General features: G+C 34.0%; 1 protein-coding gene across 2 annotated transcripts; it reads right to left on the reverse strand.

Moving 5' to 3' along the window:
* Window positions 1-536: 536 nt before the first annotated feature.
* On the reverse strand, window positions 537-12,461 carry LOC134270495 (ganglioside GM2 activator-like). Of its 2 annotated transcripts, none has more exons than XM_062752717.1 (4): window positions 12,050-12,461; window positions 8,831-9,032; window positions 3,983-4,160; window positions 537-1,102 (listed from the first exon to the last, which is right to left on the reverse strand). In XM_062752717.1, exons 1-4 carry the CDS (start codon window positions 12,177-12,179, stop codon window positions 989-991), a joined length of 624 nt encoding a protein of 207 aa, XP_062608701.1. In that variant the 5' UTR covers window positions 12,180-12,461; the 3' UTR covers window positions 537-988. The 2 variants fall into 2 exon arrangements, with proteins under 2 accessions (XP_062608701.1, XP_062608700.1); XM_062752716.1 differs by having other exon boundaries at window positions 3,977-4,160.
* Window positions 12,462-27,991: the final 15,530 nt, after the last annotated feature.

Genomic DNA, 27,991 nt, shown 5'->3' on the forward strand with positions numbered 1-27,991 from the left:
GTACAACTGTATCATTGTTTTCGGAATCGGAGAAGTATCGGCCCAAGATACTCAGAAAGTACCCTGAGGTAGAAAAAATCACCATAGGTTTCAATAATGGTCGTCCTTTACTGTAAGTTCTTCTTTGAAAATATCAGTCTTCTGATGTGAGTGTATGTGCGATCAACTACCAGGATTGCTCGTGATTCTTCCTGATCAACAAATAAGAATTGAGCGAAATGACTGGTGTATTCTGATGTAATTCCCTCCCTTGTGACATGCTCAAAGCCTAGATATTGTGGAACGAAGGAATTGAGAAGGGCAATCCAAACGGTCAACAGGGGATGCTTAATCCTTCAAGGCACCTAATCATAACTTAAGAATTTCCAGGGGTTCGTATCATTTGTCATCTTAGCTTTTTTGTATTGTTAATAGATTCTTGAGATCAATTCTCGACATATTTATGTCGGTATCGTATGCTTTTATTAATACATTGGAAAACAAAGTTCTTTTTCATAAAACAACAATATTTTATTTTTTTTAAAAGATGTACAATAAGTAATGAATAACATTTAAATGACTGGATTTACATGCATTTATTTATCAAGACAAAAGCTTTGCGAAACAAACATACAAAGTAGTACATAACGTATTGAAGAAAACAAAATAAAAAGAGGTAGTCTCCATGTTAACACAGAACAACAGTCTACCGTTTCACAAGTGTTTTTGTGACGTAAAGCTACAGTGACGAAATCACAAAAAAGCTAAAAACTTCAGCTCCACATTATACCCGTCGAAAATGAACACACTTAACAAGTAGAACATGGACCGGGTCAATACGAAGGCCTATTAGCAGCTTCCCAGCATATCCCTTTTGTCGATTTTGCAACAAAGCGCTGCAAATGTATCACTGTCAGACACAAAAATAGTACACAGTAAAAATGGATTTCTCGTAGATTTACTCAGATAGCACCCGTATCCAAAAAATAATATCACAATACACGTTGCATTAAATTCGGAAAAGCCACCCTTTATTTCGCTTCTTCAGAGAAAGTTTCATTTCAACACATCCCAACACACTCATAGAGTCATCCAGAACTTTTATTGTCACACCGTAGTCACCCTGTAAATTTAAAATTATAAATTCATAATTATTTTTAATTATTTGCATTCAATGTTAAACACGTTTTCATTTTTTAAAATCTTTTATATATTAGAGTACCCCTGAGTATAATTGTGCATAATATTAAAGCTAAATTCTTTATTTTTAGCTCTACTGGTCAGAGACCAGAAGAGCTTATGCGATAGTAATGCGTCCGTCGTCCGTCCGTCTGTCTGTCTGTAAACAATTTTTCAAAAGTATAATTGTGCAATAATATTAAAGCTAAATTTCTTTGAAATTTTTCTTGTAAAGATTGAATTCAATTAACGGTGTTTGGTTACTTAGAAAGTAGTTTTATCTGATTTCAATATAACTTGGCACACAATTACAATAAGATACATAATTCTGTGTATCAGTTTTTGATTTCGATGAACGGTGTTGCCGTGGTTACTAAAAATAGAAATTTCTGTGAAATTCTTTCAAAATGCTTTTTTTACAGTTTTAGTCTGATTTCAATATAACTTGGCACACAAGTAGACTACACTAAGATACATAATTCTGTGTATCGGTTTTTGATTCGATGAACGGTGTTGCCGTGGTTACTAAAAATAGAAATTTCTGTGAAATTCTTTCAAAATTCTACTCCAAATACAATTTTAGTCTGATTATAATATAAATGTGGCTTGCAAGTAGACTGCACTAAGAACATAAAGAGACTTAATCTAGGATCATTATTCTATTTATTGCTGTTGAAAAGTTTCAATTTCCATCTGCTTAAGTACTTTTCTCTTCCTTTGCTATAAGTACAAACCAGTAGAGCTTCAGTCTCGACAGAGACTTCTGGTTCTTGTAAAGATTGAACAATTAATTGTAGGTATATCACATCATTACATTTTTAGCAAATCTAGCCTACAATCTTTTCAAAAGCAGTTTTTCCATACTTTTGAAAAGTCCTTTCGAAACAGGAAATTGTATAACATTCATACCACGTGTGCAGAAATATCAATTAACTTATTTTAATAACGTATGTTTTCGTTTTTTTTTTCTTTTCACAGGTGTCCCCTGAATGTTTCTATCTTGAATGGGCCTTGCCAAGGCAATGGGAGGGAAACGCAGTTAAATTTCTATCATTTTGGTTGGCTTATAGTTTCCTCTGCGAGGGTGGTCTAATTAAGTGCCAAGATTGTGACTCGCTACTGTCATAGAGGAGAAAGAGATCGTTGCCGAGGTTAATGTGCCTCGTATAACAACAATAGATCAACGCCGGATTTAATAAAGATCAGCACATAACGCGTGCCATAAGAGTGTCATTTATTGGTCAATATAACGCTGGTGAGTTTGTGACATCCAATAGTATCGCTCCTCCTACCAGCACGGAGGAAGAAATTATTTCACGTCTTATTGAAAATAAGCTGACAGCTACATGAACAAGGAGTATTCATTTCTTTTTTGAGGGGCTACTTAATTAATATTTTGGGGTTGAAGATATATGAGTTAAAGCGGGATGAAATTGACGATTAAGTGCTTGTCAAATTTTCTGCCAGATTCACTACTCAGCCAGGTCGTTCGGTACAATTGGATTATCAGATAATTTGCCAAAATTCAAGAAAAAGTTTTAGGCTCCAAAAATAATACTATTACCGGAGTATTTTTATCTCCTCGGGAATAAGTCTGGACGAAAATAAGGAAAATGTAACGTTTCAGAAGTTTCATTGAATCTAGATATAGATATAACTAGTACCACACACCGTGTTCAATGTTTTTGGTAAATCTTGCCAGTGAAACGATATGAAAACGTCAAAATACATATGACACCTATGTCATCACTTCTGTACTTCATGCCTGACAGAAATAGGAATGGCTGAGATACCAGTTAACTTAAAATAGAAAACCTTGGCATTCTCTTTTAAATTATTTAAAGATGGAATACAAATTTTATCAAATACGCTTTCCCCGCTTTTTGGAAATATTTTCCTTTTTCATTTTATAAACATTTATTAGTATTTTTATTGTGAATATTTGAGGTGTTCTTTACCTTGAAATTGAAAAGTCTGATTAAACGTAAATGACAGGCACTTGCATATAACAGTACGCGCCACAATCTGGTGGTTATGACACGGGGATACAGGAAACGTGAGATCACTCAGATCGAATATGAGATCGTGTTGTTTATTAACGTTTTAACGCTCTTCCCTGTACAAAAAAAATACGATTTGACATTTATATTCATCCAATAAATTTATTTATGGGTTTAAACGCATCACTGTGATCATTTGACATACTGAGTAACCATTTGAATCATCAATATACAATGTACAGTGAATCTAATTAGAATTAAAAGTTTCATCTTTCAGTAAAATTTGGCCGTATTCGACGGATTAGTGTCTTTAATGTTATAGGATATTTTTTCTCTCTAAGTACATGTACCTAGTATTGGAATTTCATGTTGATGCTACTACCAATTACAAGGGCTTTTTTCTTCTGTATCCACAGAAATACACGTGTATTTTTATTGTAGGGGTAACTATATTAAAAGAAGATAAATATTTCGTGACAAGCCCCTGTGCTGTATCCACATGCATATTTAAAAACTGACTGATGATCAGTAGTGAATACATATAGTTCTTTGCTTTAGATCATCGTGTTTTACCGCAGTGGCTTATTGCTCCCTCACTCCTCCATGGCACCTGATCCCACCTCTGATGTTTTGGAGGTCCGTGTTTGCTCTGCTATTTTGTATTGTTTTATGGACTTTTGATCTGGAATAATGTTCGTTATCTCCATATGTTTCCCTTACTAGTACACAATTATTACTTACAATTATATATAAAAAAAAAAAGCTTCAAGTAAAATATTATAAGAAAAAAATATATTTTAAAAAAATCCAATGCTTACTCTTACTTTCACAAAAGCCCCGGCAAATCCTCCTATTTTTGGAATATTGACTGCGAGATTTTTAAAACTAAACGTTCCCGCTCGGAATGGGCAGTAACACTGGATTTTATAATCACGGAGCATCCTCGGGCATCTTCGCCGCCGCTCATATGCTGCTAATTTTTCACAAATATCTTCATATAAACTGAAAGAAAAAAGAAGGATTGTCAATACAAAGTATAGAACAACATCAAAAGCCTTTTCTACATACATGAGAGAAACGTATCGATCCTCTGCATGGATTCTTTACAAACAATTATAACGTAGGTTTGTTTTAAAATCTAGACTTAATCATTGTAAATGAAGAGCATGGTACTTGGTGTTACAAATTTTACTTATATTTAAAATATAGTTCCTACTTAAGAAAGTTAGGGAAATGATTTTCAAATATATAACGTCTGCAAGTGTATACAGCAATACGGGCGAAAATCAACTGCAGCAAAGACAAGTTATCAACACTCTAGCTAGCGATTTCTCTGTTGGGTGAAAAATGGAGTAAAGAAGTATCCATAATCAAATGTGAATGAGAAGTATTCACTTTATTGTATCGTAATATCAAATACTATAAAAATTAAAGGTCATCCTTTACTCAATAAAACAAATTTTGCTTGGACTTCCAAGTGTCTGTATCGTATATTATATACAATGTACATGCATTGAATATATAGCTGATCTGTTCCATTGTCAGCGTAGGGTTCTATCACTCTTTCACAGGAAAATCTTCAATAACGAAAATGTATTTATCAATATAAATCAAGATTATTGTATTTCATCTTGATGTAATATATGTCCAAAATACTAATTGGTATTTCATCATATAAATTGCAGCTTATTCAATTTCAAATCAAGGGGCTAGAGTACTACCAAGGAACTGGAACTTGTGTGCAATTAATAGAGTGGTGTGTTACAACGCACTTTGAAAAATTACGCACTTTGAAAAAAATTTTGAAAAATAATTTTTTTTCAAAGTGCGTTAATATCGACCATATTAACGCACTTTGAAAAAAATGTAAAGATTGATCAATATTCCTTCAAATAATCGGTATGATAAATAACAGATCCTGGTTTGATAACTTTTTTATGATAAAGTCACTGTAGGACCTGAGATATTGACGTTTTAAATATTTAAGGTTTTGATAAAATAAAAGGGAAAATTAAAGGGTCTTGAGTGACGATTGTTTATGTTCATTAATTCGTTTCTTCTTTTTTTTTTTAATTCAAGTCTTTGATAAGTAGATGTAAAGGTGTATAGGGGGCACTAACAGAGGATAGCTTCAAGCAGCTTAGCATTTATCTTAATAAAAAGGGGCCAATTTGATTGTTCAAAACTATGAAAATTCTTTCTCTCTCATACGTTTTACTGTACTTAAAAATTTCTAGTTTTAATCTGTTTTAATTAACTCATTTATTATTGGAAGTTTTCAAGGTCATACCAGTTAGGTAAATACATAATTATATGAATGCTTTGAGTATAGCATAGACATCGAGACTGGGCGAAGGGCCAGGGGAGGGGATGGGGGGCTACCCCCCCTTTTTTGGAAAGATATATACATCGTATAAGCATTGAAAATGCAGCGTACCCCTTTTTGGTTTATTGCTCCCCTCCCCCGTTTGTTACCGACACCTATGTATTGGAAAGATAAAGATTTGGACTGAGGGATCTTATACCCGTCTTCTCCTCTTTTCGACGGGAGTAAATCAATTCATTTTTGAGGTTAGGGTTAGGATTAGTTTTTTGAAAGATAAATAACAAATAAAATCTTTCCATGACTAAAATATGATTTTTTTTTCAAAGTGCGTTAAGTGTCTCCATGGTAAAATATATTGATGTAGACTCTTAACGCACTTTGAAAAAAATTTTCAAAGTGCGTTGAGTAGGTCCCAAATTTAACGCACTTTGAAAAATTTTTTCAAAGTGCGTTGATTTTGTCCCAATTTTAACGCACTTTGAAAAAAATTTTCAAAGTGCGTAATTTTTTCAAAGTGCGTTGCCACAGTGGTGCGACTTGATATGTGTTAAAAATCGGTGATTTTAGAGAAAAACAATGCTCTATCTTTGCAGTACATGTACCCTTTGTCATCACAGTTCACTTTGCTTGTATATTTTCATTCGGCGTCTATTTGGGGGATGTTCTTTCAATTCAGTAAATGGATTTTATCAATATGATATGCCGTATTTATTGCAAAAATAGACAGAAGTTTTGTACAATTTGATTATATTGGACACGTGACCGTGATGCGGGAAAAATTGTTGCACAATAATGGCATAGTACTCAAGTTTTCGTTGCGACTGTCAATGTCTTAATATCTATAATGTGCAGTGTCAACTCTCCTGTCGTTTATTACTGTAAAAAAGAATTTTTGTCACTCTCTAAAGGGAATTCTATCTGACTGTGTCAGTTTTCAGTTGGGTCCCCTTTTTATTGATTCAGGTATCAACAAAGTCAAAGAAAATTGGGGCAGATATAAATTGTTTTAGCTAACCTTAACTGAAGCTTAAGTTAGATTTTTGATTTAATTTTCTTCGTCGTCCCTCCGACAGTCTGTAAACTTTCATATTTTTGGCTTATAAAGAACCACTGGGCCAATTTTGACCAAACATACCACAAGAATCCTTGACATAACAGAGTTGGAATCAAAATTAGAGAATTCAACCACAAAAATAACCCACGACTTGTGAGAAAAGACCTAAGTCAGGGTCCAACTCTACTTCGTCACTAATAACGCCCTTTGATGAATCTGTTTCATATTTGGATATTTCAATAGAAAAAGACGTTAATGGTAATCTAAAACCGAGCTCTCTGATAAACATGATAACTTTAACTTTTCTGTCGTCAACTTCCCTTACCTATGCAGCAATATACCTTCGTCACCTGCATACGGCGTTTATATATCTCAGTTGCTTCGATACGCAAGAGCATGCCCTACGTATGAACAAGTTCTAAAACGAGGTAAATTATTGACAAACAAGTTGATGAAACAAGAATTTAGCCAGTCTCGTTTAAAGTCATCATTTCGTAAGTTCTATGGTCGATACAATGACCTTGTCAGCAAATACAATTTATCATTAGTCAAATGCTGACTGACGTTTTTCATATTAACTGTTTGCCCATTATTTATACACTGAACTGACGACGAATTTTTCTGATCATCACAAGGAGCACACACCGGGTGTGACCGGTCGGCAGGGGATGTTCACTCCTCTATGGCACCTGATCCCACCTCTGATGTTTTCAAGGTCCGTGTTTGCTCTGCCGCTATTTTGTATTGTTTTATGGACTTTTGCTCTCAATTAGTGTTCTTTATTTCCATATGTTTCATGAAACAGTTCTAACGAAAGGTTTGAAAGAAACTTGGTCACAATTTCCACAGAAGCAATTTTCTTTTTGTAATACCAATATATCGGCAAAATGTTCTGACTTGGGAATACTATCTTTAAATTTTAAGAAAAGTTGTCAGAAAGGTTTGTGATTAAGCAAAACATTAAGAGAGAAGCTGTTGTATGGGTGTATTTCAGTAAATAACTGTATTTAAATCAACGTGATTCTTTTCCCTTTTGATCACTTATCATAGTTAATTTGTACATTCTGCCTTTGAATTGAAGTGAATATAATGAGAAAATGCCATTTTCATTACGTTAAGAATACTAGTATTGCATTATACATGTATATCTCAGTTATAAATATTAGTAGTGTATCGTAATATACCGCAATACGAAATCTCTGGTCAATCCCAAGCCCTATTATAGTAATATTCTTTAAATATATTTTTGAAAAAAAAAACCCTGATATTTCATTTGCAAAAACACCATATGCATTTATATGTTATGCTTATAATAAGACTGAAAGCTTACATGTAAAGTATGTATGCATCAAGTGCAATGTTTGAGTCTGTGTGAACGATAAATGGAACAGTAATGTGAATCTGTCCCGAGTGACATTGGTCCTTGACCTTGACAAGCAAACACCTAAATCATAAGGGATCTATCAAATCATGCTTATTATTTAAGATTAAGGAGCAGACACCGTTTATTACTACTTCAATGCTTTCATTGCCATTTGACTGGGAGTTGCAATGATTGATTATCCATTTAACTAATCTTTATTCTCATTGATTAAAGAATTTTTAGACATATTGATTGATTGTCGTTTACGCCGAGTCGGCAACAACTCAGTAACGTTTCAGCCATATTTCGGCAGAAAAAAGAAATAGTCCTACAGAGCCCACCATCCCAAGCCTTGAAAAACCAGTTAACAGGAAAAAAACTGATTGTCCTGACATTAATCACTTCTTTTGTTTGTTTATTTGTTGTTTAACGCCCCTCTCGAGATTTTTTCACTCACACGGAGACGTCACCACATCCACATACCAGTGGAAGGCTGCAAAGTTATACCTATGCTCGCCACTCAGGGAGATTGAGCAGTGAGGGATCTTTTACGCGCCAACACCTACCACGACACGGACATTATATATGGTCTCATCCGAAGGACCGGTCTCCACGTCCCACAGTGGATTAATCATTTTGTCGTCAGGCCGAAATGAGATGATTGCTTATAGTTTAATTTGTTATTACTAACTATAAAGATATATATATAGATGGACAGGAATGTGACGCGGGGAGACTTTTATAAGAAGAAACCCACATCCCTTAGCTCCGATGAATGGTGGTATAATTCTGCCGCCGATGAGCTAAAAATGTTGAAATAAATGCAATTTTTAGCTTACCATTTTCAAATTCGAACCTGTTTTCGATTTTCGTTGTGAATAGGGCATGAAACTTGCAAGGAATTTTGATTTGATAATTTACTCACTTACCACGAACCAATTTGATTATTAAAACACGGAAGCATAAATGGAATTCCTATCCAGTATTTATGTACTGTTAACTGGATGGATAACTTCCTCGGTAGTTCACGAGTAATGTTCCCATTCATACTGATATATAAAGTTCCTGGTGTGATTATTGGAGTGGGGAATAACAGCAACTCGTTAAATATCACTGATCGGTTTTCAGATCCTGAAAGAGAAAAACGTAATATGAATAAAATAAAGAACTGAATTGAAAATTCAAGCAGGACTAATATTTGAATTAAAACTATAGATGGGCAAATACGACAGATTTTTTTTCTCTTTTTTTTCTCGTATTTTTATCATTTTGTTCTTTTTTTTTTTTACTTCAAACAGTATTATAAATTTAGGACGATTGATTGATTTAAAACTTTTTTTTAAAGTGGAGTTTTTAGGTTATATATGCCCTCATAGTATCTTATTACATTGAGTACTAATCTTTGTTCCGTCAAATTAATTCATGAATGAATTTTATTATCGTTATTAATCTATTATAATTATTATTGTTTTTGCTTTTCGTTTTTTTTTTCCAGTAATAATTTATTTGGACAGTGAATCACTGAAGCCAAGTTCATATTAAACATGACTGATGTAGTGTGTACAGAAAAAATAGTATTACAGCTAGATTTAACAGCTTCTCAAAAAGCCACTTCAAGAAACGAAAAAAGCCGTGTCAAATCCACAAAGAGGTCGGTTGTGTAATAAACGTGGTCTGTTTAATCTTTGCAAGAAAACCAGTGATTATATACCATATAATTGACGAGTGTTGTAAATGATGAAACCACATAATAATACGACACTAACCCATCCTCCCCTCCCCTACCCGCAACCCGCGGAGAGCTAAATTGGCGAACATCTTCACACATTTCGCTAACCACAGAGGCCGCTTTGTGGGTATTGTGGTCGGCGCTTTGTTCTCACCTGTGCCAGAAACGTTTCAACGGTATGGCATCTCAAGATGTTTTTATTTTTCAAGAAAAATTCGTCAAAATTACATAAGTAATGATGTACGAGATCTTATTGCCAATTGATAAAACTCAAGGCGTGGAAAACTATTTGACATCTCTAACTATCATTTGCTGTTAAATTAATGTACATTCCTAAACAAATATATCAACAAGCTTCCGTTTTGGAACCAAAACTTATATACTGCATTAAACTTTTTTCATTTTATTCCCAATGTAAAGTACTTTTCAATAATATAACTTAATAAACAAACAGGCACCTGCATTAAATTTCACGTTCGAGGTGCGTCATTTCAAGCGCTCGGTTTATCATCTTAGAAAGAAATAGCCCATGTCGTGCCAATTCTGGTATATAAAATTATTATAAATGATGAGCATACACCAGAAAGATTGAGACCTGTTTGCAGGTTTATCGAGCTTCCGCGTGGGAGGTCAGCGCAGGGGTTAAACGATAATAATGCCATGGTATTTAGAAAACACCTAAAATATTTAGGGGTCTTTTATTCGGAAGGATCGTTTGATTTTCAGCGATTGGTTGTTGGAATATTTTTTCACTGTTGATTTTGCTTATGCCCAGCAAATGAATCGTAAAGGTGGCAAAGGACTTGTAAGGTGCCAGATACACCATTAGAAATAAACATGCCTATTGAAAATTGAGAAACAGTGTATTTTTTCGAGAGCCTTTTCCCTCAATAGTAGAACTCCCAGGCTCTGTCTTGTATATATTCACACCTTGGCACCGCAACTACCTGCTTGCAATGAAAGATATATCGACTGACAGTTATCGTAGAATTACAAATAAGATAATTTATGTTTACAGCTCACACATGGCCAAAGATTAGTGTAAACTATCTGTAAAGAATGCAACAGAAGTATTAAAGCAACCTTAGGAATCACAAATTCTCCAATTAATATCAAAGAGTACGGAATTACGCAAAAAAGTAAAGCGATTCGCTGTACTTTACACTAGGGCCTTAATCTTTAACTCGTTCATTTTAGAGATTCGATTTTTACTGTGTTTTATCGACTATATCTGATTTTCATTGTTATTGCAGTTGTTAAATAAATTCTGTTTAGATATTTAAGAAATTAGTTCAGTTACACTCTATGTATACATCATTTAGACATTTCCCCTAGTCACGAATGTTTTGTTCAGAATCACGATTCAAAGCTGAATATTAAGGATGCTGATAGGTTCGATGCTCTGAAGAGTTTGAAAATGGTTTGAACTTGGAACAGTCAAGATATCCAGAATCTTACAGTGTTTTCCCTTTCTTTCAAAGTAAGGGGTTAGAGATCAGTTGTAACAGGCTAGGAGCTGATGTTTATGAACAAAATATCTATGGACCTAACAACAAATTTTGTTTCAAAGCGGCATTTTTGTCAATTGAAGCGGTCAATTCGCCTGGTAGCTGGTTCTTAAGGAAAACACTGAATCTTATTTCAGTGTGTAATGGCTTAAGCTTTCTCTTTGTACTGACATCATGCACAATAAGATGTATATTCAACACAGGTTTGTTAGATACGAAATAATTTGTGTCATATCTTAAAGACAAGACCACCCTGATTTGGAGTCAATCTTGTATTATGTAACCTTTTTAAAATATACCACCTTAGCAGAGATCAATCACACCTGCCAATGACAATTCAAATTAATTTACAAAAATTCTGCCTCTTGCTGGGCTTTAACAAGTCCGATGTAATTTAAGTCAAAAAAAAAAAAATCTCAATTTCAATTAAAAATACGGCAGGTTGATATTACGCGTTATTGACTGAGGTTTCTAATTTAATCAACACACAGGTGTTATCTGAGCAATTAGAGATTTTTTTGTCTGACATTTAACCTCAGCTGGAATTACTTTCACCATTCTCTCTTTGATGTATACTTTGCGAGGAAACGGTAATTTGGTTTTTTACCCGCGCCTTACGAAGAATCTTATTATTATAATACATTTCCATTATTTTATGTTAGGACATAAACATAATAAATGAAAATTTTACAAAATTTAGTATTATTTCTTCAAACGCTTTAAAAATAATTTTTTAATCTAATTTTAAAAAATCGTCGACGGAATTTTGACAAACTAGATTGAAAATCTGTATTGAACAGAATTATCAAAAGCATTTCTTGAAACCAATTTTAAATTATAAGTGTACAAAGAGATTTAGATCAAACAGTCATGTTGAGAAATTAACATTAATTTCATTCAAAAGTACTTACCACAATCATTGTACCAGAATTTGGAATCATGTCTTTTTCTCCTTGCAAGTACAAACGCATTAAGCAATAATAAAACACACAGGGCAAGTTTTTTCATATCACAGGTATAAATCCACATTTTGAATTTCATTTGTTAAATATTGAATTGCATAAATCTGCAATATCGTCAGCCAATGCAAATATCGACAACCAACGTATTCCGAAGTTGTTTCATCTTTAATCTTCAAAGTCTCTATGATATCCGCTGGAACATAAGCGACATTTCGTTTGACAATTCTAGCAATATCATTTATAGAAGCAAATCTTTAGGGAAAATCTTCCTCTCTCTTTCATGAAGAACTTATCTAGAGTAAACCATAAATTATTTTTGTAAAATATTTATGAAAAATATTTATATTCATAAAGGTAATATTTTCCTCCGATGCTGATAAGTCTGGATGTCAACGAATACTGAAAATCTTCATAGTTTTTCTTCGAACAAATATTTACCAATGTGTATAAAAGCTGTGTAGAGACCCCACACGTGGTTTGTTATAACCAACGTCATACTCTCACACCAGCCCCGCTTAGCGTACTCTAGTTCCTTATTCCCGCCCCTCTTTGGACAGTATTTTGATATTTCAACTTTAAGTTTCTTCTTTCTTTTCCCGAATGGTCCGATTTGAGAGATTAAAGCAAAGGAAAAAAGACCAAACTTTTAGTTACCATTCAGGCGATTAATTGACCGTTAACTCAGAACACAGCGGTTAATGTGCATCTGTATTGTTCCATTATATCTCCACTTTCATCGCGTGTTCTTCCTTTTTATGTGTGAAACACAAATTTCTTTTATTTCTTGACTGTCTCTATTAATATATCTGCCATTCTTTTCATTTGAGGAAAATCACAAAATTTGCCAGATAAGAAAATGAGCCTGTTTCACTGAGGCGGTCACTTCTTGTACTAGCAGCTATTAGCTACCTTTTCATATAATACACCGGACCACCCAAGTTGGTATCAACAAATCTCATTCACAGAGGCGAGAACATCTTATTAATTTATAACTACCTTGCAAATCATTTTAGGAGAGTTTTATGTCTATTGACTGAATTAATAATATCGGTACTGATATTTAAAAATGAGGTTTTTGGAATACCGGCATTATCAGGGTAATAATATCACGGATATAAATAAAAATTAGGATAAATGATTGTGTTACCCGTCTTGTCACCAGAAAAAAAAAAACACTAGGAACAACGAGTCCGACCGACTAGCTGTCAGGCCTGATCAGTTTATGTCAGTTTGTTTTTCACTCCGCTGTGACACGTCTATTTTGCATGTCAGAAATTTAAAAATATATACTGTTACTCCCTTTGCCTGCGTAATAGAGAGATTATTATGAATGAGAATCTGGGGACACGGTACTTTAGACACCCTTAAGTTTCATAACAGCCTTCTCAAGGGTTTGGAATGGGGTGTTCTCTTCACTGGGGTTTATTGAAGAGATCTTCACTATATTGATTAAATTCATGGGGTACTTTCCATCTGATTTAGCGAAAGATGATAAATTATAAGGAAGATTATGTACACATTTTAATTTATCAAAAGTACCCAATTCAATAGTATTACTAAATGCATGACGTAACATAAATTACAAAATTTCGATTTTTTTTCTTCTATTTTATACTTTAGAAACCTAAAAATTATCAATCGGTTAAGTATTTTAAATTTAGATTTCATTATTAAACATAATTTATATTAAAAAGAAGAAAACTTATTTATTTATATTTTTATTTGTAACACCAAATTCGTTATAAACTAAGATTTTTTTTTAAATAGCAAATATTTACTGACTAAGAGTTTAAGCTTTAGCTTCCTTAGTCTAGAAAAAAGTCGAATTTTGATGGGAGATCTATGTAATCAATATGCTGTTATAATCAGCGATGACAAGGACTTCTTCCCTTATACATCATAGTGGCACTTTACAAAGAATCCCATTGTATCTGGTGCAATTTCTCGCGTGTAGATCTTTTATATACTTAAGACAGATGAAGGTTTTAATTGTAGAAATATGAAGCTCCGCTGGATCCCCGCTTGATTTTCTGTTGATCATTTATCTTCTCAAACAATCAAAGCACCTGCTATTGAGAACAATGTCCATCTATTTCACTCCTTCGAAGGTGTCCAATTTGATACTGTTAAGATAATTATCAAATCCAGGCTTAATATTGAAAATATCGTAAATAATATCAAGTCGTAGATAGGTAAAAGTACGTTTCGTGAAAACACAATTTTTATCTGCGTGAGTTCTTCAATAGGTGACAAAACATCAATGTATCCACTAACATGGGTTACTTCCACAATTTAAGAGGTTTAAGATAACTGATCAAAATTCAGGACAAACTGTCGCCAGTAAATGAAGGGCCAAGTTACTTTGCTTTAAAATACTATTTAATTGTACTTTAAGGTTCATTAAAATCAAAATTAAAACACTGTATTTAATTTATGATAATATCTAGACGATATTCTTCTTTAATATTTTTACATTTCTTAAAATGGGTAACTTTGTTACTTTAAATTAAAAATCAATTTTCATGCATTGTATTGTATGTTTTTCTATATATCTGAAGAAAAATCGGTGTAAAATCTCGGAAGAAACGAGATCTGATTGGCCTTGTGACAGGTGACAGTAATTGTGATCGCCGTCAAAATGAAAGTAAAGCTAAATAAACCAGGCTGACAAGTCTTAATCTGACAGATAATATAAGCCTAACACTGGTGGTCAGAATGGTTATAACGGACACTTGTGCACCGATGTCAAACGGATGTCAACTGACGCCTTCCGCCATCACTCAATGCGCCCCGTGTATACATAGTCCCCCGCCTAGACCGTGCCAAATTAAAAACTAAGGTTGTCTGTGCAGATATCTAATGATTTTTACCTTCTTCTAGAACAAGGACGATGTAAATTGATCTGCCATGAACAGTGACATGGATCATGATGGCATTTTGGGGAGATTAGTCCGGGCTTTCGATGTGCTCCCTGTGTAAGCTAATAACCCCAAATGGATCAATGTCATTTGGTTGTTCGGTTTTTAATATGTGGTCACGTTTCTAGTTTTTGAAAGTTTATAGACAATGTTTGGTACTTAAGATTACATTGTCATTCTATCTCACAGGGGTTTGTAAAAATCTTAAAACAAATTATCTAGAATATAGAGACATTGCCTCCCAGGTACGTGTTCTACAGTTAAACATGTTAACGTTAAAGCGCACATCCTAAAAGCAATGAAATTATTTAATATTGTCTGTAACTTTCTGATTTCTGTATTCTTATTACCTACCGTTATATATTGTCCAGTACTTCAGTTTTAAAGAAAATATTCTGGACAGCATTGGAAAAAGAATTAAACCCCTTTTTGGAAGCTACGAAGGAAATTGACCTTCAATTTGCTTTTCTATTTTTTTAAAGATGGTGAATAACGCATTTTTATTTTAATATATGTATTGTGTTTATAGATAAGTCCATAAAAATGAATGTTTAAAAAAAATTACATAACTACCCTATAATCAACAGTATTCTTCAAGTTGTTCATCATTCACAATTTTAATCCCTGGCTGTAGGGCACTAAGTCTTGATAAAAATTAAGGAATTATTCAGGGATGAATGAATACAATGTAGAATATAATCAGAAATATATTTATTATCTGAAATTCGACGGACATGAAATAAGACAAAATGTGCTAGCATTCCTAAGAAGGTTAAATTCAAAATTGTCTTCTGTTCTGTAAAATGGAAATTTGAGATAAAAGTTTTAGATAATATATGAATGCATGTTAAGAACAAATAGCATTCTACAGAAATTGTCATTAATTTAAGCAGTTTTAAACTTTTTTTTTAGTCGAGGCTCTCGGAGTCCGAGTCCTAATATTAATATTAAATTTATGTGTTATAAAGAAATTTGTAGGAAGGAGTCTCCAGTATATATATACGTTAAGGCGCATGACGTTGTAAAAACTATGAGCAAAGGAGCATAAGGTTTGATTTGTTTGTTTGTATGTTGTTTGACGTCCCTCTCCAGATTTTTTCACTCGTTTATAGCGACGCCACCACTTGCTGGTGGAAAGCTGCTAATTTTGTCCTATGCTATGCTCGGAACTCAGGACTATTGAGCAGTGAGGGGTCCTTTTCGTGCCAGCACTTAATGCGAAACGAGACCTCGGTTTATACGTACGGTCTCATCCGACGACCAGTTTAGTTCGAAAATATGCGTTAAGGAGTATGAATTTAAAAAAATAAACGCTTAGGAGCAAGACGTTTAAGAAAATAATGAGCAAGAAGTTTTAAAAATACATGCCAATAAGCATGAAGTTCAAAATGTATATACACACGAAGGAATATGAATTTTTGAAATACATGTACGCTAAGGAGCATAAAGTTTGACAAATCTGTTGCATATTTTGATATTAACTTGAAAAAGACGTTAATGGTAATCAAACAAACAAGCTCTATGATAAACGTGATGACTTTAACTTTTCAATCGTCGACTTCCCTTACTTATGCACAGCAATATATATCTTCATCACCTGCATACGGAGTTAATACTAGTATCTCTCAGCTGATTCGAAAAGCAAGTGCATAATCTACTTATGTTCAATTTCTAAAACGAGGTAAATAATTGACAAACAAGTTGAGGAAACAATAATATCAGCAGTCTCGTTTAAAGTCATAATTTCGTAAGTTCTTGGTCGATACAATGATCCTGTCAGCAAATACAATTTGTCATTGAGTGAAATGCTGACTGGCGTTTTTCATACTAATTGTTAGTCCATTGTTTTCACACTGAATTGACGACGGATTTTCCCGTTATCTATCGATCATGACAAGGAACACACGGCGGGTATAGCGGGTCGGCAGGGGATGCTCACACCTCTATGGTACCTGATTCCACCTCTGATGTTTCAGAGGTCCGTGTTTGCTCTCTTCGTATTTTGTATTGTTCATTGGACTTTTGAGCCTGAATACAGTTCGTTATCTCCATATATTTCCTGATACCCTAATGAACAAGAAATCTTACCCCGGAATTTTCAACCATTGTTAAAGACATTGCTTTCTTCAAGAATCCGAAACCTTCATTTGTAAACTCAATTTTCCCAAGGATAAAATATGTTAAGTATGAAAGCCTTAGCCCTTACCCTTCAGAGGTGATGGCCGAGGTTATTTTTTTTTTTGAAGTACGTTAATCTTCAAGGTCAAAGATGTTGGTATATAATAAAAGGTCTTGGCACAAAGAATCCATATGTGAAATATGGAAGTCCTAGTATCAAAAGTTATGACCAAAGTAAAAGTTTGGGAATTTTTGTGTAAAAGTGTGTCAAACTCCAAGGTCAAATTTGGTGGTACCCGAAAAAGGTCTTGTCACAAGGAATACACATGTGAAATATGAAAGTCATAGCTCCACTAAATCAAGTTATGGGCAAGGCAAAAGTTTTTGCGGACAAACAGCGAGACAGACAGAAAGACGGACACGACAAAAACTATATACCCCCGAATCTTCGATTACGGGAGCATAAAAATTATGATCTTTCGCTTCTCGAAATCATTTAATAAATTATAGATATACATGTAACACAAGACTGAATATAAAATACAGTCTTTTAAACAACAGTAACATTTTGACTAAAAGAGAAGTTGATCGTATCGTTTAAATCTTTGATTAGTGTGTTTATGCTTATTACCTGTTAGTTTGTTCTAATATTTAGGATCTATGTATATAGTGTAGAAGAAGTGGTACTAGTATCATTGATTTGGGTTTTCACTGTTTGACCTATTTTCAGGACTGTTGCATTACATCGCCTCGATGCCGGCTTCGAGGAATGTTGACCATTTTTAAAAGATTATTGTAAATCCTTGGAAATTACCCTATATTGTCCTTGAATTCCAATAACATGTAAAAAAAGAAAACCCGGTGCCCTAAATACAGTCATATCTAACTACAATAAAACAAATATTTATCACTTCATCAATATTTTCAACCCAAGTTCAAAGTAATTTCTGAAGAATGACAATTTTGTATGGTGATCTTCCGTAATTTAAGAGTACTGATATCACATATTATATAATCAAGGTCATGTTTAACACAATTAATTCTCATGAACATTTGTAAATAAACTTAAGTTAACTGATTAAGTGAAACATTACTGGGAAATTGAACAATAGAACAATAGCTTGATCTTGGTATCGTGAAATCTGCCCTACCCGAATAATTGTGAGCTTTCGATGAAGTAACAGTAAAATATAGTTTTATTGAAGTCGCCTTTTGATTGCTAGATCATTTTGTGTACATTTATAAACAAAATAAAATATTTATATTCTACAATAACGACTCAAGATTTTAAGAAATTTGTTAGCAACAAGTAAGATTTGGATTTTGAACTTTCGAGACAAGTATAAACACGGTGCATAAAATAAAACAAACCACTCATATGAATGATGGTCACCCCGTATCGAGCTTCCAACAATATTGTATGTATGAAAATATGTAAATTTATTTTTGGGGGCGGGGCTAATGAATTTTTTCCAGACTTTTCATGAAACATGTTACAAATAAAAAATATGGTAATAAAATGTTCAGCAAAAATTTGGATGATGATCGAAAGCTAAGAGGACCGGTGTTCGTGCGTGCTTTGACATGCAGGGGTCTGACATTGACTTAACGGCCATATGATAGGGAGTCTTGGATTAAATTATTAACCAGATTATCAGATTAGTAGGTTTTTAATACATCTGCTTTCATTCGGCATTGAATTTATTTGTTTTATGCACCTTTATACGTTTATTTGATCATGCATTTTGATAAATTCTCTGCATCGTGTCAGATGCTCTCTGCATATGTTTAATATTGATTTTTATCCGACTAAAGTGTGGGAAAATAATTTAATAGTAAAATAAAAATTCTTAAGACATGAAGGTCTTTTTTTATTTGATGTATTACAAATTATAATCAATTTATACTTATAAACTTTTTTTTTTACAAATATTTACACGGTGTCACCACAAATAAAGTTCTTGTCACAGTTAAGCAAGTGTGTTAAATCTTTTCTCAGCTACTTCAGGCAAATAGGCAACGATAAAAAATACTTCTCACATTTAATGTCTTAAATTCTTGTCACAGTTACAATAATGCCTTAAAACTTGTCACAGTAACAACAATGCCTCTAATCTTGTCAAAGTTACAATAATACCTTAAATTCTTGTCACAGTTACAATAATGCCTTAAATCTTGTCACAGTAACAACAATGCCTCTAATCTTGTCACAGTAACAACAATGCCTTTAATTCTTGTCACAGTTACAACAATGCCTTTAATTCTTGTCACAATTTTAATAATGCCTTAATTCTTGTCACAGTAACAACAATGCCTTTAATTCTTGCCACAGTTACAATAATACCTTAAATCTTGCAGTTACAATAATGCCTTAAATCTTGTCACAGTTACAACAATGCCTTTAATTCTCGTCACAATTACAGTAATGCCTTAATTTTTGTCACAGTTACAATAATGCCTTAAATCTCGTCACAGTAACAACAATGCCTCTTATCTTGTCACAGTAACAACAATGCCTCTAATCTTGTCACAGTTACAACAATGCCTTTAATTCTTGTCACAGTTACAATAATGCCTTAAATCTCGTCACAGTAACAACAATACCTCTAATCTTGTCACAGTTACAATTAGTGCCTTAAGCTTAAATTCATTTAATGACTACAGTTCTTTAAAAAAAATTTCAGTAAGAATATTTAATTCTTGTCACATGCACTTACAATTAAATTCTAGACACACATGTACATGTGTAGTTACATGTACAGTTAATGCTTTAATTCGTTGACATAGTCACGGTTAGTGCTTTAAATTCTTGTAACAGTTACAATGATGTCTTTAATTATCGTCACGTTTTTTTTTTTTATTTTCTTGAATTATTTTGTCACCCGCGTGGCGCAGTGGTAGAGCATTTGTTTGAGGTTTGTGGAGTAAATAGTTCATCATTACGTTGCGGGTTCGTTGAGATCTTTCGGATAAGACCGTACAGACTGAGGTCCTGGTGTCGCAGTAGATTCTGGCACAAAAAAAACTACTCAATGGCCCAGATACCGAGTTAAGGTAAAAAAAAATGCAGCTATCCACCGACAAGTGATGGCGTCTCCATAAGAGTGAAAAATTCTCGAGGGGGCGTTAAACAACATACAAGAAGGATATGGAGATAACGAACAGTATTCAGTCATAAAGTCCATAAAGCAATACAAAATAGGAGCAGAGCAAACACGGACCTCCAGAACATCAGGTGCCATAGAGGTGGGATCAGGTGCCATGGAGATGGGATCAGGTGCCATGGAGGCATGAGCATCCCCTGCTGACCGGTCACACCCGCCGTGTGCTCCTTGTCATGATCAGGAAATAACTGGAAAATCCGTCGTCAACTCAGTGTATAAATAATGGACTAACAATTGGTATGAAAAACGTCATCAGCATTTGACTCAATGATAAATTGTATTTGCTGACAAGGTCATTGTATCGACCATAGAACTTACGAAATTATGACTTTAAACGAGACTGCTGATATTATTGTTTCATCAACTTGTTTGTCAATAATTTACCTCGTTTTAGAAATTGTTCATACGTAGAGCATGCTCTTGCGTATCGAATCAACTGAGATATATATACTCCGTATGCAGGTGATGAAGATATATTGCTGCATAAGTAAGGGAAGCTGACGATAGAAAAGTTAAAGTCATCACGTTTATCATATAGCTTGGTTGTTAGATCATCATTAACGTCTTTTTCAAGTAAACAAATATTAAGTTTTTAAGTAAAACCTTTGGTGGGCTTTTATGACAAACCAACAATAACAAAAGAAACTATATATACAAACGAAGAAAAATCGTTATTTTTGTTTGGAGTACGCAAAATTAAGAAATAAATTTGAACGCTCTTCCACTCTCCGTATTAGTTTCTAAATTTAGAATAAATAAATGTTAGTTTTCAACATAAAAATCTATTTTGAATGAGAAGGGGGCTGGGATGAGGAACACATTTCAAAATATAACGTCAGCAAGATGAATGGAGGTGATTAAAATGCGATGCATGGAACATGCCGCAAAAAATGATTACAAGAATTAAGCAAAATCTATCAAGCAGAGGTATTTCTTTCGAACACTCGACAGAAGATCAGTGGCACCCTTGTCCCCACCAAAAACTCCGCCAAGGGATGTCGACTTGCAGCCTCTGACACAAAATGTTTTGGGTGAAAATGACGGCTGTTCAGCTTCAAAGATATTTTACAACGGAACTCACAAGAAGCCCCGGAAATGCAGGAAATGAAATATACACTCAACTCTCACCTGAAGAAGTATATAGAAATGATTTCAGAATGTTATCGACGACTCCTACAAGATCAATAATTTGATACCTATCTTCCTCCGGAAGTCTTAAGTTTTGAAACCTGTTTGAAGTGCGTAGATAAGATTTAGCTAGTTTCTCTTAAAGCTTTAAATGACACAACTCATTGAAAATATATAGATTGGTATTTATTAGATTATTGTCGGGGACAGCATTTTGCCATTGACGTCAGAATATTTTGTGGAATATTTATCAGAAGTGTTAAGAATTTTCATTCATTTTGACTTGCATTACACAGGTGGCAGACAGAGAGATACAATTTGAATATTTTGGAGAATCTTGAGTGGCAATGAAAATGGTATGCACATTAAAGTAATTGTTATCTAGGAATTCAAGGGCATGGCCTTTGTAAATTATGTGTACTTTGCTGCATCGCTATAACGTTAACATGAACAGGTTAACTAACTTTATATTAAATTGTAGGCGTCGGTTCACTATTGACAAAACATTCATCAAATGGGAAATCTCAGACGCCCCCCTCCTTTATCTATGAAGACTAATTATTGATTAACGTACTTTGGTATGTTCGATTTTAGATATGATAGAAATAGTGATTGATTTTGTACTGAAGTATGGTACCGTAACAAATTATCCTTCCATTCCAAACGCAATGATTGGTAATCTTGCAGAGTTTACAGCCACCTGTACTTAAGACCAGAAACTAAATCGAAATTTGGATTTTTACTAGCATATCCTCAGTTTTATTTAACATACTTGTTCAAAACTTAAAGGATTGTATAATAATAAAAAAAAAATTCGATGGAAATCGTTTCATCAAAATAATATTAAAGTTGTATTGTTTTGAAATTGATTAGTTGTTCACAATGTAGTTTATGCTTTTGGGGCCTGGATTGAACTGGTAGAACTGTAATTTGGCATGGTTATCTCAATACATTTCTCCGTGTAACGTTAAATTATGTAAATTTAAAAATTCATTAAATTTATTCAATATTTATTCATATATTAAACATATCATCTTTATCAATAAAACCGGCAATGTTAAATGACATTTGAAATTGTTCGTCCTTCCTGATAAAAAAAAACCCCAATTTTAACAGGGGTTACTGAACCATAAGCTCCGATAAGTGCGTATGAAAAAAAATGATATAAATATTTGATGGTATATTTGATAAAAATATTATGTGTCATTGTGACATAACGCTGATTTCTATCAAGAAACATTTGTATCATGATGAATTCGAACTTTTTCAAAGGTACGAGAAATCAAGTTTGATAAATCAATCTCTATTTCGAAAGATCTCACTTATAAACCAGAGTAACATGCCCCTTGTGAACAAATGTTCCTGGGGAAAACAAGTGCCCTCACCTCTACGGGTAGAATCATATCTAAAGCAAGAAAGGAACATGTTCAACAAGATATATTTCGATTCGAGATACTGTTTTCCTTTCTCTAATATTTCGAGCCAGACGTCCTTTGTAGAACCTCTTTATTGTAAATCAGTTATTTATCCCTCGAAGATTGTCCCAACACGTTTAAGACTTTATATGGGAATTACAATTCCTGTTAAGGGTTAAACTAAGACTTCAGAGTGAAAAGTTCTGAAGTCTCGCATTTGAAGGCCAGCGCATGGAGTAATGGTACGTTTCAATTTTAAACAAGGTATTGCCAACAGAAATGTACATGAACATTATATCTAGTATTCACTGAAACTTCTCAACAATTACTATTCTTTTTAAATATATGACATTAATAGCAGTTGTTTAAAAAATTTAAACAAACATGCTTGCATTGGAACCGACAAATCACCTGAATACGTTAATATTTGTGGTATGGGCTCGTATGGAGACCATCGCCACCACTTCTCGCGCGCGTGCAAATTTAGACCCATACTTGACCCTCGGGGCCATTGAGCAGTGATCGGGGGATCTTTTTTTCGTGTCAGCACTTACTGCGACACGGGACTTTGATTTATACGGTATCATCCGAAGGACCGGTCTCCAAGTCCTGCGGTTGGATTCGAAGTCGCGACGTAAGGATCAACTCCTTGGCTTCTCAGAATGGGGTACTAGTATTACGAATACAACCACGGAAATTTTTTCAAGCATGTCATAAATATTATAAAAAAAAACACGCCCTTCGTTATTTTTATTTATATGACCACATTTTCAAACAATTTAAATAAACGTTAACTTCTCTATTTCTCGACGCCTTCTGTTAGGATATTTGCGTTTTATCGGAGAATACAAATGTGACAGAAAGATTCCCTGGTCAAAGACAAAAACTGGTGTTCACGTGTATAATTATCATTAATTTAAAAAAATGTTGGCCATTAAACTGCTCTTTCTCCTTATTCTTAAAGCGCCTATTTTTTGCAAAACATTCTGAACATTACACCTACTATAATTCATTATGTAAATTGTATTACTTTTCATTTCTGGTCAGCGTCTGATATTTGCATTCGCTGAATATTATCTCCTATATTTCGTATAAAAACCTTGGTCGTTTATCAATACATTACCCAACTCAGTAAGCCTTTTGCATAAATGAAATATGCATAGAGATAACAAACAAAAAATCAAGCTCAAAAAATTCATTGAAGCAATGTAAATTGGGAGCAAACACTGACCCTAAAACATACGAGGTGGGTTCAGGTATACCAGTACTAGCATATGTATGGGGCGTCGTTTTGGTATTTACTGCCAAAAAATGATATCACCTATTTGATTTGAATTGGTGATATCACCTATTCGAGAAGGTGATATCACTTATTCAAAAAGGTGATATCACTAATTCAAATAGGTGATATCACCAATTCCTTTCGAATAAGTGATATCACTCATTCGAATAAGTGATATCACCTATTCAAATTGAATAGGTGATATCACCTATTCGAATAGGTGATATCACTTTTTCGAATAGGTGATATCACCTATTCAGCACGAATAGGTGATATCACCTGTTCAAATTATTTATGAAATAACAACAGCTTCCAAGACTATAGGTCCCTAAATCTTATATACTTGTACTTTCGTTTTATAACTCATCATTCTAGGAGACAAAAGAATACAGTTTTGCATTTGATTTTAATCAACCTCAATAGAAATTGTAGTTTGTTTTGTTCACAAATTAATTTATTTCACTTATCTATCATATAAATTTCAAGAAAAATTGGAAAAACGTAAGAAAACTAGCTGGGTAGTCCGAATTTTCTTGGTTCCAGTGGTAATCTATATATTATAGGGGGCATTCATTATTTAATGTTGTAAGAAATTCAAATAGGTGATATCACCTATTCGAATTGGTGATATCACCAATTTAAACTGAGTAGGTGATATCACCTAGTCGAATTAAGGAATGAAGCTTATTTCTACTTATATTATACGATATAACATAACTTGGGGCAGTTTACGCTTTATAAACCGCGAATTTCAGTGCAGACAAGGAGGCAATTTTCCCCCCAGAATAAGGCTTCACATTGATTAAATTTCAAAAGTAACGTCAAGCGGAGTAATACGTTTTTTGACGTAACTCATTGTGACATAGGCAAGTTATGTTATACAAAATGGATAGAATCTTTTATCCAATCAAATGACGTGTTACAAGTTAAATTAAATTATTAGGTGATATCCCTTATTCGAATAGGTGATATCATCTATTCAGCACGAATAGGTGATATCACTTATTCGAATAGGTGATATCACATATTCATTTCCTATCGGTGATATCACCAATTGGAATAGGTGATTTCACCTATTCTAATAAGTGATACTAGTATCACCTTTTCGAATAGGTGATATCACCTATTGAAAATGAATAGGTGATATCACCAATTCGAATAAGTGATATCACCTATCCAAATAGGTGATATCACTTTTTGCCAATAAATACCAAAACGGCGCCTCATACATATGCTCGTACCTTGTCCAATGCTCACACCCTCGTGTGCTCAGTGTCGGTCATCAAGAAAACGAAACAATTCGTAAACTAAGTGCGAAAATAATGGCCTAGCAATTTATATTTAAAAATACAATCATCTTTCGGTTCAATTATGGATTGTACTAGCTAACAAGGTCGTTGTATCAACCATTCAATTTGCGGAATATTGACATAACACAAGGGGATGAAATCACCGATTTATCAACTTGTTTGTCAATAGCATACCTCCTTTAATATTGATATATTGCTGCATGTTACATTAGGGAAGATGACGAAAGAAAATTTGAAGTTTGTTTGTATGTTGTTTAACGTCCCTCTCGAGAATTTTTCACTCATATGGAGACGCCACCAGTTGCCTGTGGAGAGTTGCAAATTTTGTCCTATAATCGGCACTTATGGTCATTGGGCAGTGAGGGATCTGTTTCGTGTCAGCACTTACTGCGACACGGGACCTCGTTTTATACGGTCTCATCCGAAGGACCGGTCTCCACGTCCCACAGTGGGATTCGAACCCGCGACTTAAGGATCAACGCCTTACTCCGTGACTCCAGAGCAGAAGCTCTAACCACTGAATCACTTGAGGGACAAAAATTTGAAGTCAATACGTTTTTCATAAAGATTTGTTGTTGGGTTATCATTTACGTCCTTTGCTAGCTAAATGTCCAAATATGACACGATATGTCAGACTCTGTGACATCTTCGATTTTATTGTAATATCGAGTCAACATAGGAAATCGAGAATGAACATTGAGAGAAATGAATCTCAATGTTAAATTTAGGACTTCACAAGAGACTTCATTTCACGTAGCATAAATTCTGCTTCATATGATTACCAAATAGGTCTGCTAATACGGGGCGCAGTTGGTACCCATTAAATTTCCGACAGATTTTTTTTTTAAAAGCCTTGATCTCCCAAACTACATAAATATTGTCAATATATCATAAGTCTCCATAGTCAGTATCTTTTGGAATATCACCTGTCTTAAAGCAATGTTGACTGTGCAATGTTCTGCATGTTTACCATTCAGGTGGTAATAGTTGTTTAAAAACGTATCTCGACAAATCAGCTTTGACTAAGAACAAAAACTGTCAAAGATCCTCCAAAGAAATTCCATGTCCATAATCAGTAATATTTAAACTTGACGTTTGTTTAAAGCCTCTTTGTTATTTTGTATCAAATGATAAAGTGTCTAAAAATTAAGTTTTCATCAAGAATACCCATATTCTACGAGCAAATAACTGTCAAGAAAACCAAGTAATAGGTGTTTTAACAATGACCTACGATGACTCTCAGAAGTAACGAGGTTTTCTTCAAGTACAACCTTAACGTGTATAAACGTCAAATTAGAAATGTTTTGTCATTTCACGCCTTTTAGGTTTATGTGGACCACCCTCAGAAAACGAGAGTGTACATAATATACATTTTTATGCAGCGGAGGAATGCCACGTTTGAAGGCCTGGTGGATAGGGTACAGGTGTTGTATGAAATGGCAGTTCTATCAAAAACCCAAGGTTTATTCTAAAGCATTCTACAACCTTTCTCTTAACTGCAAAACCAGAATCGCCATTTTTTGATTGCACCTGTTTAATACAATTGATCTGGGAATTTATGTTCGCTATGTTTTCATTTGCAGGAGGTTGCTGTTTTAACTGCGTTCAGGTGCCCTTGAATTAGGTACATGACAATTAAGACAGGTGTCAAGGCCGAAATTGGTACATGCCAGAATCTAATGAATTCTGCTTGTTTCTTTTACAAGCGATCTGTTTTATTTTAAGAATGTGTTAGCAGGCAGGGTTAATCATGTCAATAAACTATGTTACAAGTATTTTGTTTAATTAGTCGTAACATACCAACAGCCTGTACACATATTGTATAAAAATACGAGTATATAGAGCTGCATGAAGGCAGATAAAAGGATTCATATATACAAGACTGTACTAATGCTCTTTCAGATTCTTTCTAAAGCATATTATCCAACAATAAAGTTTCCTAAACTCTTTTCTTCCAACTCCACGAATTCAATTTTGCAAACACTTTTTAGGACTTGAAAGTGTTAATTGAACATGTCCGTTTGTGTAGATGCAAGCCAGTAGTATTGTGGATTCAATAAAGATTACTGTTTGATCCCTCAGTCTCTGTAAATCTAGCGATGTTAAATAACCAGAGGAAAATTTTGATGTACATTTATCGAAGTTCAGTGTCACTGTCATACGGGTGCAGTTCTTTCCGTTTGCTTAATAGATATCTTAAAAGGGAGTTCTTCGGCTGTTTTCAGTTCTCATATATGAACCAATAATTTTGGCAGAGCTTTTATGGTGGACCATTTTATTACTTGCAAATTGGTAACCTTATTTGGTATCGATTACATGTATGTATATTTAGTACTTTAAATCAATCTGTACACACATTAAGAAGCTGGCTAACGAAATAGGCAATGTAGCGGTAATGTATACTTATATGTAGGGTAATGTAATGTTTTTGTAGCGGTAATGAAAATTTCGAAAATGTAGCGGTGATGATACGCACCCCAAGATTTGCTCTAGAATGATATCAGCCCCCTGGGGAAGACTCACTCTAGGGTCATGGATTCCCGTTGAAATCTTGCT

The sequence above is a fragment of the Saccostrea cucullata genome, unplaced genomic scaffold, assembly GCF_032062105.1.
Source record: "Saccostrea cucullata isolate Sc308-1 unplaced genomic scaffold, CSIRO_AGI_Scuc_v1 ctg281, whole genome shotgun sequence".
Taxonomy (NCBI): Eukaryota; Metazoa; Mollusca; class Bivalvia; order Ostreida; family Ostreidae; genus Saccostrea; species Saccostrea cuccullata.